The sequence below is a fragment of the Calonectris borealis genome, chromosome 1, assembly GCF_964195595.1.
Source record: "Calonectris borealis chromosome 1, bCalBor7.hap1.2, whole genome shotgun sequence".
NCBI lineage: Eukaryota > Metazoa > Chordata > Aves > Procellariiformes > Procellariidae > Calonectris > Calonectris borealis.
Genome location: NC_134312.1, coordinates 61953172 through 61971384, shown reverse-complemented (window position 1 = coordinate 61971384; position 18213 = coordinate 61953172). Strand labels below are relative to the sequence as shown.

At 38.4% G+C, this 18213-nt stretch overlaps 1 protein-coding gene across 5 annotated transcripts; it reads left to right on the top strand.

Moving 5' to 3' along the window:
- On the top strand, positions 1–17891 carry HCFC2 (host cell factor C2). Of its 5 annotated transcripts, none has more exons than XM_075157239.1 (16): positions 1–199; positions 2401–2549; positions 2925–3085; positions 4141–4349; positions 4848–4932; positions 5987–6090; positions 6659–6847; positions 8092–8277; positions 8704–8807; positions 9819–9981; positions 11012–11212; positions 12448–12518; positions 13752–13889; positions 15239–15424; positions 15902–16187; positions 17259–17891. In XM_075157239.1, the coding sequence occupies exons 1-16, from the start codon at positions 34–36 to the stop codon at positions 17282–17284; spliced, it is 2424 nt and encodes an 807-aa protein (XP_075013340.1). In that variant the 5' UTR covers positions 1–33; the 3' UTR covers positions 17285–17891. The 5 variants fall into 5 exon arrangements, with proteins under 5 accessions (XP_075013340.1, XP_075013350.1, XP_075013368.1 ...); XM_075157249.1 differs by lacking the exon at positions 17259–17891 and adding an exon at positions 16688–16753; XM_075157267.1 differs by lacking the exon at positions 6659–6847.
- The last annotated feature ends 322 nt before the right edge of the window (positions 17892–18213 follow it).

Here is an 18213-nt window from a genome sequence, read left to right as displayed (position 1 = left end):
GGCCGCGCGGTGCATTGTGGGAGTGGCGGTAAGATGGCGGCGGCCGCCGCTGGGCTGAGCTGGAGGCGGGTATCTTCCTTCACGGGGCCGGTGCCGCGCTCCCGCCACGGGCACCGCGCGGTCGCCATCCGCGAGCTGGTCATTATCTTCGGGGGCGGCAACGAGGGCATCGCCGATGAGCTGCACGTCTACAACACGGGTGCGCGGGGCGGGGCGGCGGGCGCGGCCCGCCGCGGGCGGGGGGCAGGGAGCGCGCGGGGCGGGGCCGGGCCGGGGCTGTGAGGCGGGGGGGGACGGCAGGGCTGTCATGTCTCTAGCCGCCGGTGGCACCAGCCAGCCGCCGCTGGGCACCGGCCTCCTCACAGCGGGGTGGGGATGGCGCCCCCCTACCCCGAGCCTCCTGCCCTCGCCCAGGGCTGCCCGCGAGGGCTTGGCTGAGCCGCTGGCGCTGTGGGGGCGGCGGGCGGGCTGTCCCCTGGCTGAAAAGCTGCCTGGAGTCGTAATGGGGCGGGGGGGGGGGGGGGCGGGAAATACGGCTGGTCGAGGGGTCCTCCCGGGGTTGTGCTGCGCCCTGGCTGGTGTTGCGGGGTTAATGCTCCTTTCCGGGAAAAAGGAACCTGGAAAATCTCCTTTTGCGCGTCACGTCTGTGCTGCTTTCCCAGGCCCTCGTCCTGGGCTGCAGTCTCCCCTGGCAGGTCTCGGCTGAATGACTGCAGGCTGGATTAGCCCCCTCGGGTGTCCAAATCCCCCTTCTTCCCTCTGGTGGCAGCTCACGAGAGCTGAACACGCTTAAATAGGAGTCTTGGTTAGAAAAGTGAACATGTTGGCATTGGGAGCCTTTCCAAACAGGAAGCTGCCCAAGACCGTTTTTATTCGTGAAAGATTAGATGCGTAAATAGTTACTGTACGGGATGCTGTATGAGACTGGAAAACTTTTGTGTCATTTTAGAGCTTGGGCTGAGACGGGAGAGTTAGGTGACTGATCTGTGCTTCTCAGTCAGCCAGTGCTGGCTGCTTGTGCAACATACCAAAAGCATGAAAGTGAGAGCATGTTAATTAGCTTTTTAACTTGCCAACTTTTAAGAATCATTAAAAAATTATTCTTATCATGCCCTGCTTCCCACTCCCCTCCCACCCCCCAAAAAAAGGTGATGGTATTTTTGCTGAGTGTTTTTGAGATAAAATCTGGGAGCACAAACATGTTTTGGAGGTTTTTGGAGTTTATTAAGAGGAAAATGCTTACTGTCAGAGTTCTTCCAAACAGATTTTTCCATGGTGGCTTAAAGATCTGCTGTATTTAATCACATTTTTTTGGGGGGGGGGGGGGGGGGGGGATCTCGTAACCTTTCTGTTTTGATGAGTAATCTAAAGAAAGCTTTCAGATAGTACAGTTATACTGTCTTTCAGAACAGAGGTTCTAATGGACGCCTTTTGAGTGAGCCTTAACATCACTTCTTTTCTTTTTCTGCCCAGACTTTCTGCTAAAGGTGTTTACCCTTTGCGGCAGGGACAAAAAGGATCACGACTCAGTTGTTCCAGTTCCCAGATGGGTGTTTGGCCCAAACTGACCCTTTTTTTTTTTTTCCTGTGGGCTAAGATGCAGGGTTGTGACCTGGGCTGCCTGAGTTTGGGATGTCAACTATTGCTCTTGCTATGAGTGTGGTGACTTCTCAGGAGCTGGCACACAGCGAGGGCATCTTAATCCCCTGCAGCAACATTCACTGGAAGCTTCTGATTTTACACTTTTCCTCTTCGTGCTCATGAAAAAAGCTTAGAAAAAAGGAGACAGTATCTCCTGTAATTCTTTCATTCCAGAACAGTTTAAACACCAATATGCTGCTGCTGGATCACGCAGTCTCAGTTGCTTTTTCTTGCCTCTGTGCCTCTCCTCTCCCATGTATCAGTGCAGTGCTCTGTAGATATTAACATTGGTCCCAGAACAGTGTAATTAGTTTTTCAATAGGGCTGTTAAGTCCAGGCACACTGCCATGCTGCTGTAGCTCTAATAATTCTGTTTCTAGGGCTAGCTCCCTCTGAGTTAGCGTAGTTATCTCTTTTGTGTGGAACTGCACTTATGTTCCTCATTAGCCTCTATTTTTGGCAAGTCTATTAAATTGCTGGGTGACCCTTGGTAACTGACTTAGTTACAGTAACCTCATGTGCTCATTCATATATTGAGTAATATTGGTTTGATAGAGGTGTTTGCTTTTCTTTTTATTAAAAAGAGAAGTTTTAATTCAATTAACACTTCGTGTTAAACAAACAGCCCATTCACAGTTATCTACAGGTAAAAGGTAATTCTTTAGAAAGCAGAGGTGTTTAAAAATACACTTTCCTTCCCAGTGTTTGAAATCTCTCTCTTTTTTTTTTTTTTTCTCTCCTTCTCCCCCCCACCCCCAGCTACAAATCAGTGGTTCCTTCCTGCTGTAAGGGGAGATATTCCTCCAGGCTGTGCAGCACATGGATTTGTTTGTGATGGTACCAGAATACTAGTTTTTGGAGGAATGGTTGAATATGGAAGATACAGTAATGATTTATATGAATTACAGGTAGGAAATGTATGAAGATGTTTCAGTTTGAGGACTACTTTATCTATTTATGAACAAACACATTTTATATTACCAACTGCAGAGGAAAGGTAGATGAGCTTTGCTCTGCTCCAGGAGGAATAAACTCTTTAAATAGATTCTGAAGATGGAGAAAATCTAAATAACTTTGAAAAAGAGACTTCCATCTAGTCTAAATAAAGTATAAGATATTTAATGTTTTATGAAGGTTAGCTCTTACGTGTCCCTTTTAATGTATATCCTAAGAAAAACCCAGCATTCCCTTAAAAATAATTCAGAAAATACACAAGTGAATTCTATTGACTATGAAAGACTATAAATGAAGATATTTCTAAATATATATTTCTTGTCTTTAAGGCAAGTAGATGGCTCTGGAAAAAAGTAAAACCTCAAGCTCCTTCCACTGGATCACCACCTTGTCCTCGACTTGGCCACAGCTTTTCTTTATATGGTAACAAGTGCTATTTATTTGGTGGCCTGGCAAATGAAAGTGAGGATTCAAATAATAACGTTCCCAGGTATGCTGATTTGGTTTGAATTCAATGTCTTTAAAATTGAATTATTAGATGCGACAACTTTGAAGAGGAACATTCTAGGGAGGCTGTCCTGCGTACCAAGTACTCACATTCGGATTATTTGTGCAGTGGAGGGGTTACATGCTAAGAAGCTTAAATATCTCTTCTGCTAATCCCACAATATGTAACACTGACTGACAGCTCTAATACTTTTGGAGGGAAACCTGAGTAGACTTTGGTGTTTTTCCTAGTATTTTGGGTGATGTTTTTAAGAATGGCTTGTTTGTTAGAATTACTTAAATCAGCAGTCTCATGAGTCATCGGGGAATTCACAATGGAAGTTTCCTCTATAATGCTGTGGAAAACAGTTATGAATTCATCTGGACATTTTTTAAAGTAACAGCTAAAGTTGCCTTTATTATTGGCAAACAGTGCTATAATGCTGAAGTTTTATATCTACGTTCACCTGCAGTTCACAGCGCTTATATCCACTGAGCTATAAACTTGCAATTTTAAGCTCAGTAAACACGAGGTATCTGTTGTGAGTGCCAAGATTCAGAGACCGTTATCTAAAAATAACTTGCCGATAGATTCAGCAACAAATGGCTAATTGTCTGTTGGCCAGCCTGAAGGCATCAGAAAAGAAACAACTTCTTTTCACCTTTGTTGCCTTAGAGTTGCAGAAATTCATCTCTCATGTCCCATGTCATCGTGTATTTCTCACAGCTTTGCAGTTTATTCCAAGTTTGTCCATATGTAGTAGTTTCTGCTAAGAACGTTGTTTACCGATTTTGAATGTTTCTTTCATGTAATATAGTGTGTCAAATATGATATGAAAGCATGTTTCCTTAGAGGCAACAAGTTATAATAGTTCATTTTTTGTTTTAAATCCATTTAGTGTTGGTACCGTCCGCAATGCCATCACATGTTTTGCGATTTTAAAATTCTACACTCTTCCAAGACAGAAGTCTGTAATACTTGGAAGTGGTCAGGGTTTAAAGCTCACTTCTAATCTTGCTTATAAGCGAATTCTTCATACTTTGTCAATAATACCCTAGGTATTTAAATGATTTCTATGAACTGGAGCTGCAACATGGTTCTGGAGTTGTCGGCTGGAGTATTCCTGTGACCAAAGGGATCTTGCCGTCTCCCCGAGAATCTCACACAGCCGTCGTATACTGCAGAAAAGATTTGGGAAGTCCAAAGATGTATATTTTTGGAGGGATGTGTGGCTGTCGGCTTAATGATCTCTGGGAACTTGACATAGGTGAGTTGATTTGCCAGTAGAAGTCAGTGCAGGGACCTCACTGGCTAAGAGGAAAAATTATAGTATATAATGATTAATGGCATGATGTGGTGCAGATATTATTGGGACTCACACCATAGTGTTAACCTTTTGTAATTTTTGTAATTATATAGATACAACATTGTTTGCATGTGTTATCCTCACTGAGTTTGGTTACACTGTGAGATTGTTTCCTTAGAGTGCTTTAAAGACTGTCACTATGATAATCAAGTTGAATAACCGTAATGAAACCATAATATATCTTTTTGATAAAGTGATAAACAATCAGTATGTCAGTATTTCCTGTGAATTTTAAAAGAAGCTTTAAGTGCTTGTTATTGTGCCCTCTTTCTTAAAGTGGCCATCTTAAAAAGGTGAAATTTTGTTTTTTGAATGTTAGAGGTATGTTCCCTCCTAATATCCAGGTAGTGAAATACACAGTAATAAGTTGCTTGAGGGTTTTTATTCTTTTTCTTTTAGAAACCATGACCTGGTCAAGACCAGAAACTAAAGGGACAGTACCACTTCCTCGCAGTCTCCATACGGCCAATGTAATAGGAAACAAGTATGTCTGTTGTTAAAAGCTCAACTCTAGAAAGGTACACCTAGTAGGAGAATGATGATGCTTATCCACTACTGCTCAGTATAAACCATCAGCCCTGTAGAGTACTTTTCTGCTTCTATTATCCTACCTCACTGGAAATTAAAAAGTACCATTGTTAATTTAAGGGTATCAAACTGTCAGTGTTTCCGTCCAGCAGGACAATCTGCCCAACCCACAAGCAGCTTTCCAGGCTTCTTAATGCACCTTTGTGCATTCTGGGGCAGTCTCAGCTGGACCTGAGCTGGCTCTGTGTCTGTGACACAGTGAACTAGCTACGCAAAGAAACTGCCCAAAGAGTAGAACTAGTTCTAGCAAAACCATTCCACATTCTTGTGGGCCAGTTTTTCTGTAGTCTGTTCCTCATTACTTTGCTTCTTACCAGTATGATTTGTTTTGGCAGATAGCATTGATAAAATGGACTTTTAAACATGGGTTTCAGTCCATTTTATATCAGTTTACAAGCTGGCGTGAGGAGAAAGAGGCAAGGGGGGAAAGAAGTGTGAAAGCTTTGTCTCTTATGATCCAAGAGCTTAGCTTTTTATTATTTACATAAAATGTTATTAGTTTGTAGCCTGCATTATGTTGTAAAATTTTGATATCTGACTTAGATACTGGTCTTCTAATTTTAGAATGGTTTATTGAGAGGTCTGCAGTAAAGGGTTGTAGAAATTCCGTGTAAATGTGTGATTTTTGGAGAGTATTAGCAGTTTGGTGTTTTGTAAAAAGGTACGGTATTAACTTCTGTTTCTGGGAAGTTGTTTGAGGAGTTTGGGGGGTTTTTTGTTTGGTTGGGTTTTTTTAATCAGTTAACTTACTGAAAAAATTCAGAAGGTAGATGTCTGCAACAATACTTTCTAAAGAGACTAGACACAAATAAAATTTGCTGTAAACCAGAACTGTAAAGAACTGGAAATTTTCTGTTTTGTCCTAGTTTGAGAGAGCACCTGCAGCAGATCTGGATGTTAATTGGCTTTTCTTTTCTTTTTCCCCTCTTCCCTCTTCTCCTATATTTCAGAATGTATGTTTTTGGTGGATGGGTTCCACAGTCAGCAGGAGGTGAAATTTCTGCTCATGATGGTGAATGGAAATGTACCGGTTCATTTTCTTATCTTAATTTGGGTCAGTGTTTCTGCCTTTCTGGGAGTGGGCATTTTGAATTAATACTTTCCTAACAGAGTAGAATAAATATTTTGAAGACCCTGAGAAAAGTTTTAGGATACACAGTTGTAATCCTAGCTGACTAAAGAAGATGCCACTTTCTTAAGAAGTGATTTTTTTTTTTTTTTTCTTTGAATATTCAGCAGGTTTGCTGATGCAAATATTTGTTCATAGAACATTAATGCTAAGTAATATAGATACTCCTTTTTCATTTAGAACACAAGTAGAACACAAGGGACAGATCCTGAAATGAGTTTTTTGTAAATGTGATAGTACTACCCCTGAATCTTGTATTTGCCTGAGAGAGACAACCAGTGGTCAGAAAATTCATCCTGTATTAATTGATTGTATCTTGCAAAATAATTGGAAGGTGACCTTCGTTTTGTAATATTGCAAATTTAAATGCAATTGTCTATAAAAACAGAGGTGGTTTGTTTTCATTTTCTCTGAGCAGTTAAGTGTATTAACGTCTGTATTGCTTGTTTTGGAAAACATCTAGAAACTAAATTTTTCGAGTTTCATTTACTAGATACCACAGAATGGATAGGTCTGATCTCAGATTGCCAGGAGGACAAAAGTAACTTGTTACCAGGGCCAAGAGCAGGACACTGTGCTGTAGCGGTTGGCACTCGTCTGTATATCTGGAGTGGTAGAGATGGTTACAGAAAAGCTTGGAACAATCAAGTTTGCTGCAAAGATCTTTGGTACCTTGATACTGGTGAGTCAGAAATAAATAAGAGACTTGTACTATGTTCCATATTTTATTAACATAGGGGAGGCTGGCATCGTTGATGATCACAACATGTAAAGCTGTAGCAAACTCAAAGATTATTTAAATTTTAAAGCTTATTTAAATAAACCACACTTCATTGTTGATTGTTTGAAGGCTACAGCTGTAACTTAAACTGAAAAAAATTAGGAAGGCTTGTTTAAAGAAAGAACTTTATGGCTAGATTCCGCGTTGCGTGCCATAGTCAGTAGATACAAGGTGCTAAAGGATGTTTTACCTAAACTCAAGGTTCCTGGCCTCTCTTCTTAGTGATCTTTGCTGCTGCTACTTACTCTTTTTTACCAAACCCCTCCTTCTCTTGGGATCATTGCTGCTGCTGCTGCTTCCTCATCTCTTGGACTGCAAAAAGATACTGTTGAATCTGAGAAAGGACCAGATTGTTCCTGGGGCTGAAGGGAATTCTGGAGCGCTAATCACTCATTAGTAGCTAGCTTGATGGCAGGACACTGAGATGGTATTGGGAGAGAGGGAACTAGAATAGTACTTTTGTGAGGGAGTTGTTACCTGCTCAAGCGGAGGCGTGAGAATGGTTACTGGAGATTGTGAAACATTCAGGAGATCGTGTTTTCTTTTTTTTTTTTTTTTCCTTTTTTTTTCCCCTCCCCTCAGGAAGGTCCAAAGAAGAAAAAGAGTAGCAGGGGAGAGATGTGCTTGAGAATACAGCCTAGTCAGGCATCAAGGCAAGTGAGAGGAGCAGGTCATTGGCATTGAATCATGCCTAGGCTTCAGCCTCTGCAGAAGAAGTTTGAGGGAGAGCTCACTTTAGCTACAGAGAGCAAGCAAAAAAGAAGCACAATCTTCTGTGAATTCTTTCCAGGAATATGTAAAGCTTTAGGAGCCAAAGAGCTGTGTGCAGCCTTTTAGAAAAGGAAGACGCTTTCTTATCTCTATAATCCCTATAATGATATATATACAACCCAAAGACTTACTGGCAGCAGAAGAGCCATTAAAAACCAAAGAAAGCATCAAAACTTCAGCATTTTTGAACACTCTAGAATGACACTTTATTATTCTCTGACTTGACTTGCCACCTTTGACAACTGTTTCTTGTATATATTGTACATAAGTGAAAAAGGAGCTATTGATTTTGCTTGCATTATATAGATATTTCTTAAACTGATAAAGGAGGGCAATTTCAAACATGCCATCTGTGTTTTATTGGCTTCTTGTAGAGAAACCTCCAGCACCATCACAAGTACAGCTGATTAGAGCTACAACTAACTCTTTTCAAGTGAAATGGGATGAAGTACCTACAGTTGAAGGATATCTTCTTCAGTTACATGCTGACTCACCAGTGCCATCAGTGGCTGGAATACCTGGTGCTGGGGTTCCCGAGACATCAATGCTGAGTTCACAAGGTAGTAGTCAGATCACATTACGCTAATATTTGTGCAAAGGTAGAGTAGAGGGTTGCATAAGTAATTAATATGAGTTTGGTTTTTTTTAAAAAAAGTCATTTTGAGAGAGAGACCCTATTTCTTTGGTTATTCCCAAAATGTGTGCATCATAATTATGGAAAATTCAGCTTTAACTTGTCTCTATCAGTTTTGGCCAGCTATCTGAATACAAAGATATTTGTACAGCGCTGGGCACGATTTGAGAAAAGAAACAGTGAGGAAGGGATTTTATATGACTGTTTGGCTACACAGTTTCATTTCAATCTTACAACCAAGTCTTCCTTCAGGCAACTTCGGGTCTCCCTCTTGCTTACTGGAATAGGTTCCAACCAACATAATACTAAGTTTTATGTAACTGATTGGAATTTGCTTTTGTTTACCTGAAAGGTGGCTCTTCTCTACATCAAAGTCCACAATCATTGCCTAGTGTCCCTTATCCAGAAATGAAGGTGGATCATCCCAGCCAAACAAATAATGTCATTCCTAATAACGTAAGTGTAAACTGAAAAATGCCTAAGTGGCAAAGTAGTGTGGGAAGCGAGAGAACTGCCAAAACACTTTCTCAGTTTTAAACGTCCCTGCATACTTTTTAGGCCTTAGAAAAAATCCAAAATCAAACAACAAAAAAAGACACCTGCTGAAGTAGTTGTGTCTGTTTTCTTACATCCTTCTTACTTTTATGATTGACAGACAGTCTTTAAAGTCTTTTTCCTGGTAATGCAGAAAGGAAACTGCAGCTGTATTCCAGAATGCTAACTGGGAGCCTGATACCAGTAGAAATACTATTTATCCTCAAAATGTTGGTGAAATTAATGTGGGAGGCAAAAAGGATAAGGCATATTCCTTCTTTGTTAGTGTTTTTATGCTAGTCTGCTTAGTTGTAGGTTCCTACTACAGTATAAACCCAATTATTGTCTATTCTGGTTGTGCAGTTGTACATGTTCCACTATTTCGCCAATTTAAAAGAAAGAGGGAGTTAAAACTCTGGCTAAAGGATCACATTTTTAGAAATTTAGACCTTTTCTTCGTTGTATAAGGCCTCAGGTCTGTATGGGATCCATAATGTGTTCTTGTAGAAAACACATGTAGAAGTACTATGAATTTTACTAACAGTAGAAATACCTTAGGTACGTGGCAGGAAAGCAAAGGTTGAAAGCCTCTGTAATTGTGATTTTTCCCATCCCCTCAAGTCCTCCCAGTAGACTAAATGTATGCATCAATGAACTTCCATGTAATACCATAAGAATGTGAGCTCGCTCTCAGATAAATTTTAGTATGTGTCAGGGACACTTCCAAGTCAACTTAGAGTTTGAGTCTTTGTTTTGTAATGGCTAAGATAAGGTGGATTGTGAGGTTGGTTTCTTGTTTTAATTTAAAGTGCTAGGGGGATTTGTTGGAGGATTTTTGTTTGTTGTTTTCGAGCAAGCATTTTCATGCCATGTTTGCAACTGAAATTTCTGAACTTAGCAGTTAAACATTAACAAATGTATTGTTTTGGTTAGGTCCAAGTTTCCCTTTCATCCAACTCATTATTAAAAGTAGAAGGAAAAGAAAAGGTTGCAGCACCTGAAAACAAGATTACACAGGAGACTGTGAAAAACCATGCGGATGCTACAGGATTCAAAGAATCAAATGCCCCTTCTCTTTTGCCTGTTTGTACTTCAAGTAAGATGGCTATAGAATAAAAATTAATTAAAAAGTGAGAGTTAAAATTCGTCTTATAAACATAAAATAAGATTATTTCTGTCGTGCAATTTCAAATTATTTTAGAGGCCTTTGTAGTTTAAAAAAAACCCCAACTTGTGCTAGTTATTACTATACATATTTTTAGAAGATACGAGGAAAAATGAAATCTTAAGTTGTTTGAAGTGTTGCAAGGGACATGAAATTGTAAATATATTAATTATTATGATGGCAAATGTGTCTCTCTAAACATAAATAGCCCTTTTTAACATCAAAGAATAGACTGACAGGACCAGATTCATTTTACAACATTAAGGTGATGGTAACTCCAGGCTCTCTTTGACATTACTTCTGATTGTTAATAGTGAAAAGCTATTAACTGATGTAAAATTTTAGGCGACGTAGAGAGGAGCATGTTTCTCTGTGACTGTAGAGGAAATAGAAGATGACTAGGCACTGACTTAGGCATTTCACTGAAGTGCCTTAAGTTCAGTGTGGTGAATTCAGGCTCAATCACCTGATTTGTTTATATTTGACTTTCATGTAATGTATAGGTTGTTGGATTTTCATTTGCTTCACAGTGGAATTTAAGTACAGTGTGGAAATTTTGGATCTTAGTGCTAAGTGAGAAACAGACTTCCACAGTGGTTAATCTTAAGTTGATTGTTACAAATCTGTGATACTGGTTTCTGTAGATACTTTCTCTTTATATTAGGATTTTTTTTCCAAATTAATCCTTTCGTGACCAAATAGATATAGAATAGCAAGCTTGAAACAAATTAAATTGCCGTTTTAATACAAGTGTTTACATGTATCTATTTATGACTATGCTGACAGACTCTTGTTAAGTTATATACCTAACGAAAGCATTAGCAATTAATATAATTAGATCTATTCTAACCTAAATCTGAGCTAAACTCTGGTTTTATATGAAACTAAAGCCATTAGATCAAGTTGAGATTTGTAAGGTGTTACCAGTATTGAATTCTGGTTAATATTTTCTTTTTTTAAGGTCCTCAGACTTCAGCAAATGTAGGTGAATTACATGACTTGGACAAACGAACTGTAAATCCTGATGCTTCTGTATCCAGTACTGTCTCCAGCACACAAACTATGGTAACCCAGCAGGCTGTTAAAACTGAATCATCAAGTACAAATGGGGCAGTTGTTAAAGATGAAACTTCACTAACAACATTCAATTCAAAATCTGAAGGTTTGAAATGTGTTTCACATACTGTATTTTGAGCCATATATATCTAAGGCCATCAGAGTTCCTCTAGTGTGGTGGGATTCCCATCTTGACTAGTACCTGGGATTGAGATAGGGCATTGGGCATTGAGGACCTTGGGCAGCCTGGATGATCTCTGCTGTGATTTAAACATCTTTTAAAATCAGGATATTCCTTTTATACATTTGTAAACCACCTTGTTTCCTGTAAGTGAAAAGTCCTTTGAATGTTCATTTATGCAGAAGCCCATTTTCTAAATAGCAGTGGCAGCCAGTTTTGGTGCCCGTAGCACATTTGCTTTCATTCAGTGTTTGTCTGTTTATTTAGTCAGCAAAAGACCACAAATAGTAACCTTAGATGGTTTTGATTTTAAACAATTGACCTCTGTAACAAATATGGCCAGTTCATGTGGCTGCCTCACCGCTAGTCAAATGTGGTGACCTCTTCACAGTCTGCTTGAAATGCCCGAAATAAGCAGCAACGCAGAAACGAAACATATCGGTAGTTTTTAAAGTTTTGTTTTTCGTGAATATCAACAGGCTGTGCTTTTTATTGTTTTGAGTGTTAACTAAAGAACTCTATTCTCTTATTGATGCTGTGTGACAAGTGTAATTTTTACCAGACAATATTGTATTTTCAAAGCAAAACCCAGAAACACAAGTATAGGATACTAATATTCCCTTGCGTTGCTCATGTGCTTAGTGCTTACATGCTTTTTTTTTTTTTAAAGATTCCATTTTAAATTTAATAAATGTTCTTTTCCCATTTGTTAGGATTGTTTAAAGATTAACTACTCATGTTCAGAATTCAGACTGTATTGATGTCAGAAACAATGCATTCAAATTAAGATTTCATGCTTAGACTATTCATACAATGTCATCAGTATGTGCCTCAATCTGGTATTTAGATTATTTGTTCACAAATATTTCATATTGATTTCATAATTCTGTCACTTTTTAGAATTTTCTGAGTCCTGCTTTCTGTCTGTATTATCTGTAGCAGCCTGCAATGCCAGGCTCTTAAAATTGTTTTGTGAATACGACGCAAGCCAAAATTAGTTGTTCGTGTTATAAATAGAACTGCATGCAAAAAAAGTCTGAGACATACTTTTGCAACAAACACTTGTAAATGGCTATTGAGGTCAACTTTCATACTCTGTGGACTTTGTGTTAAATTTTTCATATCACTTAAGCTTTTTAAATATAACTTTTTGTTTCTAGCTGCTGAAACTGCTTATATCATGCCTTCGACAAGGGTCAATACTGGACAGACAAATGATTCACACTCCTCTGTAAGTCTGAAAAAGTATAATCAAATTGCTGTATTTATTGTTCTGTTGATTAGTTGTGAGGGCTCTTCTGTTTTCCCTTAATTATATCTCTGAAAGAAAAACAATGTATATTTAGGGCTTGAAGTGAATAATACAGGGGTGAACAATTCTGTTGTAAAACTAATTGCATTGTGTGGGTTTGATTTGAGTCTAAGTAGCAGTTGTGTAGTTGGGAGGAGATCCAAGTATGTGTTTCAGCTGTTGAATCGTTTTTATCGACTGGCACAGTGGAATGGTCTCTCTGCTGCATGATGTGCAAATGTAAAATGTTTTTCTGTGTGCACAACTGAATTTAAAATGAAGTATGTATTAGACCAGACTAGTGTTAGCTGCTGATCTATAGGTTTGAAACGTAACTAAACTGACATCTTGATGTTTTTCCCTAGAGGTGATGGGGACTGGCTATGCAAGCTGTAAATACTGCCTGAAAAAGTAAATGCTTCCTATTTCACCTGCTTACAACTTAATACACAAAACCAAGGTGCCACTGTTGCCACCAAAAGAGAGGAGCTAAGGATGGGAAGAAGCAGCTGCTACTAAAGGGTTGGGGTGCTTTTGCCAATAGCAGCCGCCACTCCTGCCCCTTTTCCATGCTGACAGGATCGTGGCCGCCTGTGCTGGGCACACTGACCATGCAAGCACCCCCTCCGGTGCCTGGAGACAAGCAAGAAAGACGGTTTGTCTTTCTGGGTCAGTCAGGAACAGTTCCCGTGCCCTCCACCACCATTGCCCCACGCCACAGGAGAGGCCCTGTTCTCAGCTACAAGCGAGTTCAGCAGCAGCAGTTTGGGGCTGAGGTATAGCTGAATCCCAGGTAGAGCTACTGATACTGGATCTTGTTGTGAAACTTCTTGACCTCTGAGTGAAACTAACTCACAACTACATGCTGCTACAGACACCTAGTTCTACAGCTTTAAACTTCTTCCCCTCCCCGTTTAAACGAGAATGTCAGAGGTGACATCCCAACTGTTTGGTGGTTTTTTTTTTAAATGATGGACTGTGTCTAAATCAATGTATAAGAACCAGTTGGTTTTGAACAGTATTTTAATAATATATGCATATTCCTTTGAAGTATGAGAAAGTAACACTGGTATGAAAGGGGGTTGTCTCTTACATATACTAGAGTCTTAACATTTTTTTATTACATTACGTTGAAGTATGGGTAGTCTGCATAACTTGTTCTTCAAATACTAGAAAACTCCACAAAGACAAATGGCACCGGTGAAAACAAGAGACCGGCAGTGGTATGATGTTGGAATTTTTAAGAACAGCAGCGCGGTGGTGAGCCAGTTCTACTTGCTGCCAGAGGAAACGCTGAGCATCTCTAACAAGGTAGCTGCTAATTCTTCTCTGACATACTTGCACATACGTATTTTGGAATCTGTTGCTCATATGGTTGACAACACAATGTGGGATTTTCTGATACTGCAGCAAATCTGGTGCTTATAGGAGTTTTGTATTTTGTGACCATGTAGTTCCTTCTGCATTTTGCTCACCTTTTTTTACTATTTCCTAAATCAGATTAATTTTCTTCTGTTGTTCTTGTATGGTAATATGGAGCATCTTCTTGTGCTATTGCTAATTCTTTGCGTATTTCTATTTCTAGCCTTAGGAAACAATTTTAAACTTAGTGAACTTTCAAACCAGTAAAAATTCTTAAAAATTAAAAACACCCAGCTTTTCAGTATGTTATTGAAATGTTTCAATCAAAGTTTATTCTCTGTTTCCAGAATCTTTGCTTATGAATTGTTAAAGGTGCTAATAAGACATAGGCTAGGCTGTTTAAAAAGACTAGCTATGGAACTGTAGTGGGTTTTGTATTAGATTTCTCTAGCTTAATGTTGTTGCACGTGTAAGTTTATATATGAAAATGCAAGTTTATATATGAAAATGCTGTATGTGTGAAACTTGCAAGAATGTTGCAGTTTTGACAGTGAAAGTGTAAATTAATGATGTCCTAGCAAACTAAAACCAAGAACAATGGGTATATGTTTTCTTGAGACAGAAACGAAAGAACAGAACACTTTCAAAGAAAGCACTTCACTATAAATATTGCACATCTTAGTTTTTACAGTGTTGACATTGATTGTGATTTCTTACACATTATTCAGAAAGAAAATAGTTCCATGGGAAGTTTCAAGGATGCATCAATGAATATTTTAAATGTGGAAGTACAGTAGCACGTAATGTTTCAGAAACCTATTTCTTACTATTTGTAACTTACAGTGCCTTTCTTTAAAAACATTTTGATTACCTACACATCAAATTGCAACTCCTAACTATAGGAGTAACTGTTTTTGAAAGAAAAATATTTTTTAGGACAGAAGAGTATACTAATTAAATCATAAGCTATGCAGCTGGAAATGCTACTTTGCTTTTACTTTCCCGAGTAAAAATGACCAAAAGGTGCGGTTCAATTTAAATGACTGAAAAATGGGTGGGGTTTTTTTGGTTAGAGAGGTAGGCTCATATTGCTTCTTTGATCAGCTGTTTTAAGGTGAGCTAATGCCTCAGTCAGAACCTACTTGTAAATTCTCATTTAAGTTTAAAAGTGTTAGATTGATGTTCAGTTTCAATTAAACTTACTAATCTCAGTTTATCGCTACCCACTTTATATTTTTTTTAGGCTAATTGTGTTTAGAATGTTTTAAAAATTAACACAAATGTTGCTTTATTTTCAGATGGAAAGTGCAGATGTACCAGACTACAGATTACTTAAGAAACAGGATCTTTTTCCAGGCACAGTGTACAGGTTCAGAGTTGCTGCAATTAATGGTTGTGGTGTTGGGCCTTTCAGTAAAGTCAGTGAATTCAAAACTTGCATTCCAGGTTTTCCTGGAGCTCCTTCAACAGTCAAAATCACCAAGGTGAGAAATATAGGTGATTCTAGTTCTGATGTATAAAATTCTGATCACAAGCTTAATCTCAGAACTCTTGTTTTAGTTGGTTTGTTGTTGGGGGTTTTTTCCAAGTAGAAATTGTTATATAAAATAGTGTAAAATGCTTAATTGGTTAATTCTGCTCAATGTAATATTCTTTAAGAAATTTGCTGCAAAGAATTATTTTAAGACTTAATGATCACGTTACCAGATACACATCTTACTCAATCATCTGATTGTTTCCCCGTGATTTTCTCGTTCTGCATCCTTGAATCTGGAAGCGTTTACCATGCTTTTTAAAAAAAAGTCAAAAGACACATCTTTACCTCCAAAGAGTGATGATGCTAGGTTAGAATTTTCAGATGATCTTTAGAGGGTTTTTTGTATTTTCATATTTTTATTTATATATTTTCAAGTATCTAATGGTTATCTACATACTATCACATTTTCTCCCTTTTTCTTCAGAGTGTAGACTGTATTCATCTTTCTTGGGAGCCTCCTGCTTCACCCTCTGGAAATATTTTAGAATATTCTGCCTACTTAGCAATCCGTTCCACACAATTACAGGAAAATCCAAGTCAGCTTGTGTTTATGAGAATATACTGTGGTCTTAAAACATCATGTATAGTGACTGCTGCCCAGCTTTCAAATGCTCATGTTGATTACACTTCCCGACCTGCAATAGTGTTCAGAATTTCTGCAAAGAATGAGAGAGGATACGGACCAGCCACGCAAGTTCGATGGCTTCAAGGTAAAGTCAGTGTCAGACGCAGCATTTAAATGGGCTGTAGCTGTGGCGGAGAAAATGGCGCATTGCGTTTGTAGAACCAACACTTTTCTCAGCAGTGCATGTGAAGTTCTTGACATGTCGTTTTGTTCCATATAGAAGTGTTAAGAAAATTTAGTTGTTGAATTTGGTATAACATTTTTTTTTAAATTTTGTATTTGTTCACAACCAAAGACAAGCAAGTACTGAAATGTTGGTTATTGAGTCTTACCCAGTCCCTCAAATAATAAAAGCCTAGTAAGCTTTTGATTTCCCTGGGCTTCGCTTCAGCTCAAAAGTTTTTCATTCTAATAAATAATCCAGTTATATGCATGGGTCTAATCAGTTTTTTTTCAGTCTTTCCCCTGCTCCTTATTAGAAAAATTTTTCGTAAGGTGCATTTTTGTGACACATACAGAGTTTAAAGTCCGTATTACAGCCAGAAGAGGTTTTGTCATCTTGTCCTTGCACTTGAATTTGTACAGGTTCATGATGAGTTGGGGACGGGAATGGATCCACTGAAAATAAAGAGTAGTTTTTAGCCTGATGAGTTCTGGCTCACCTTTTAAGTAAGCCAACCCAGGGGCTCAAACAAGAAGTTTTGCTGGTTTTTCTGCTCATCCCGCTCCTTCCCCTTTCTGGCTTAGCTTTCTGCTAGTTGGGAGCTGGCTTTGCTCAGCAAGAGGTCCTGTGGGCATGGAGAAAGGTTGGGAACAGCAGAGCGAGGGGAGTGTGCCCACCCCCTCGGGGAGCCATGAACTGTTGCATGGGTTTAGCTGACCGCTCAGTCTGTGGGCTGTGATCCGTAGGGTGTGGTTGAAAGCGAACTGTTGAATACACCACTGCTTGTTTTTTAACGTGTTTTCCTAAGATGGAGAGCAACAATGAAGAAGTTGTCTTCCATAATGTTTAGTATTCTGATGCTGTTTTAACCCTTTAATTGGCAAGGGTTTTGACCGTGATTTGTGTCTCTGAAACAGTAGTTGTTTTGAAAGTGTTTGACCATGTACACTGTGAAATTATGAAACATTTAACAATGTCTCCTTCTTTTTGCAGATATGAAAACATCAAGCTCAAAGTAGAAACAACATAATAAATCTCAAGTTTCGAATGTAGTGTTTAATGTAACTCTTGTACTATTTGTAAATGCTACAAATATTTTATTTTTGCATTGTTTTTATCTTAAAAATATATAACCTTTTTTATGTTTGAAACATCAGCATTATACAGCCTTGCTCAGGTATGAGTACCATATAGAAACTATATTGAAGATGGTGGGGTAGAGTACCATATTCTATCCAGTATCTCTTTTTGGTAGTGATAGTTAAAATATAAAAAATACACAGTTTCAAACTAAAAAAAAAAAAAATATTGGCACCTGCAGTAGTATTTGAGGTAGAGTCCCCATGATTGCTACAGATCTTGCATAGATGATTCATAAGATTTGGTATATGAGCAAATTCTGTTTGGTTTCAGTTCCTTATTACCACATTCTTCATTGTGGTGCCTGAGTACAAGGCAAAAACTTCCAGTTATTATATAGTAACTTAAAATGTATAAATATTTTAATATATACTTTTTTTGTAAAGAAATGATTTTTCTACTATTTGTAACAAATATCTTAATCCTGAAAGATATCCCCTGAAGATTTAAAAGGAAAAAGATAAACTTAGTAATTTCTCTTATTACAAAAAAAAACAAAAATTCATTGTAAATGCACTACTAATATTTAGAAATATCCTTTTGTAGTTGTACAAATCTTAAACTTGTAAATACCAATGTTTACAAGAGACCTTTCTGGTCTTGTATTAAAACTTCCATGAGATTCATTCTCTTTTTTTTTAAATCCATATGCTTTGCTTTTAGCATATGCTTGCTTTTTGCACTAATAATAACTTACCTCATTCCTGTGTTTGTAATCACTTGTGTTGCTTCCATAATGTTTCTGTAAAACTTCAATCTGAAAATTTTAACCAAAGTTTAGAATACATGGTAAGCAATTTTGCACATA

Coding starts and splice junctions, on each gene's coding strand:
- HCFC2 (XM_075157229.1), top strand. CDS start 34: ATGGCGGCGGCCGCCGCTGGGCTGAGCTGGAGGCGGGTATCTTCCTTC. Junction 6,091..6,658: donor ATTTTCTTATCTTAATTTGG/GTCAGTGTTTCT, acceptor TTCATTTACTAG/ATACCACAGAATGGATAGGT. Junction 8,278..8,703: donor ATCAATGCTGAGTTCACAAG/GTAGTAGTCAGA, acceptor TTTACCTGAAAG/GTGGCTCTTCTCTACATCAA.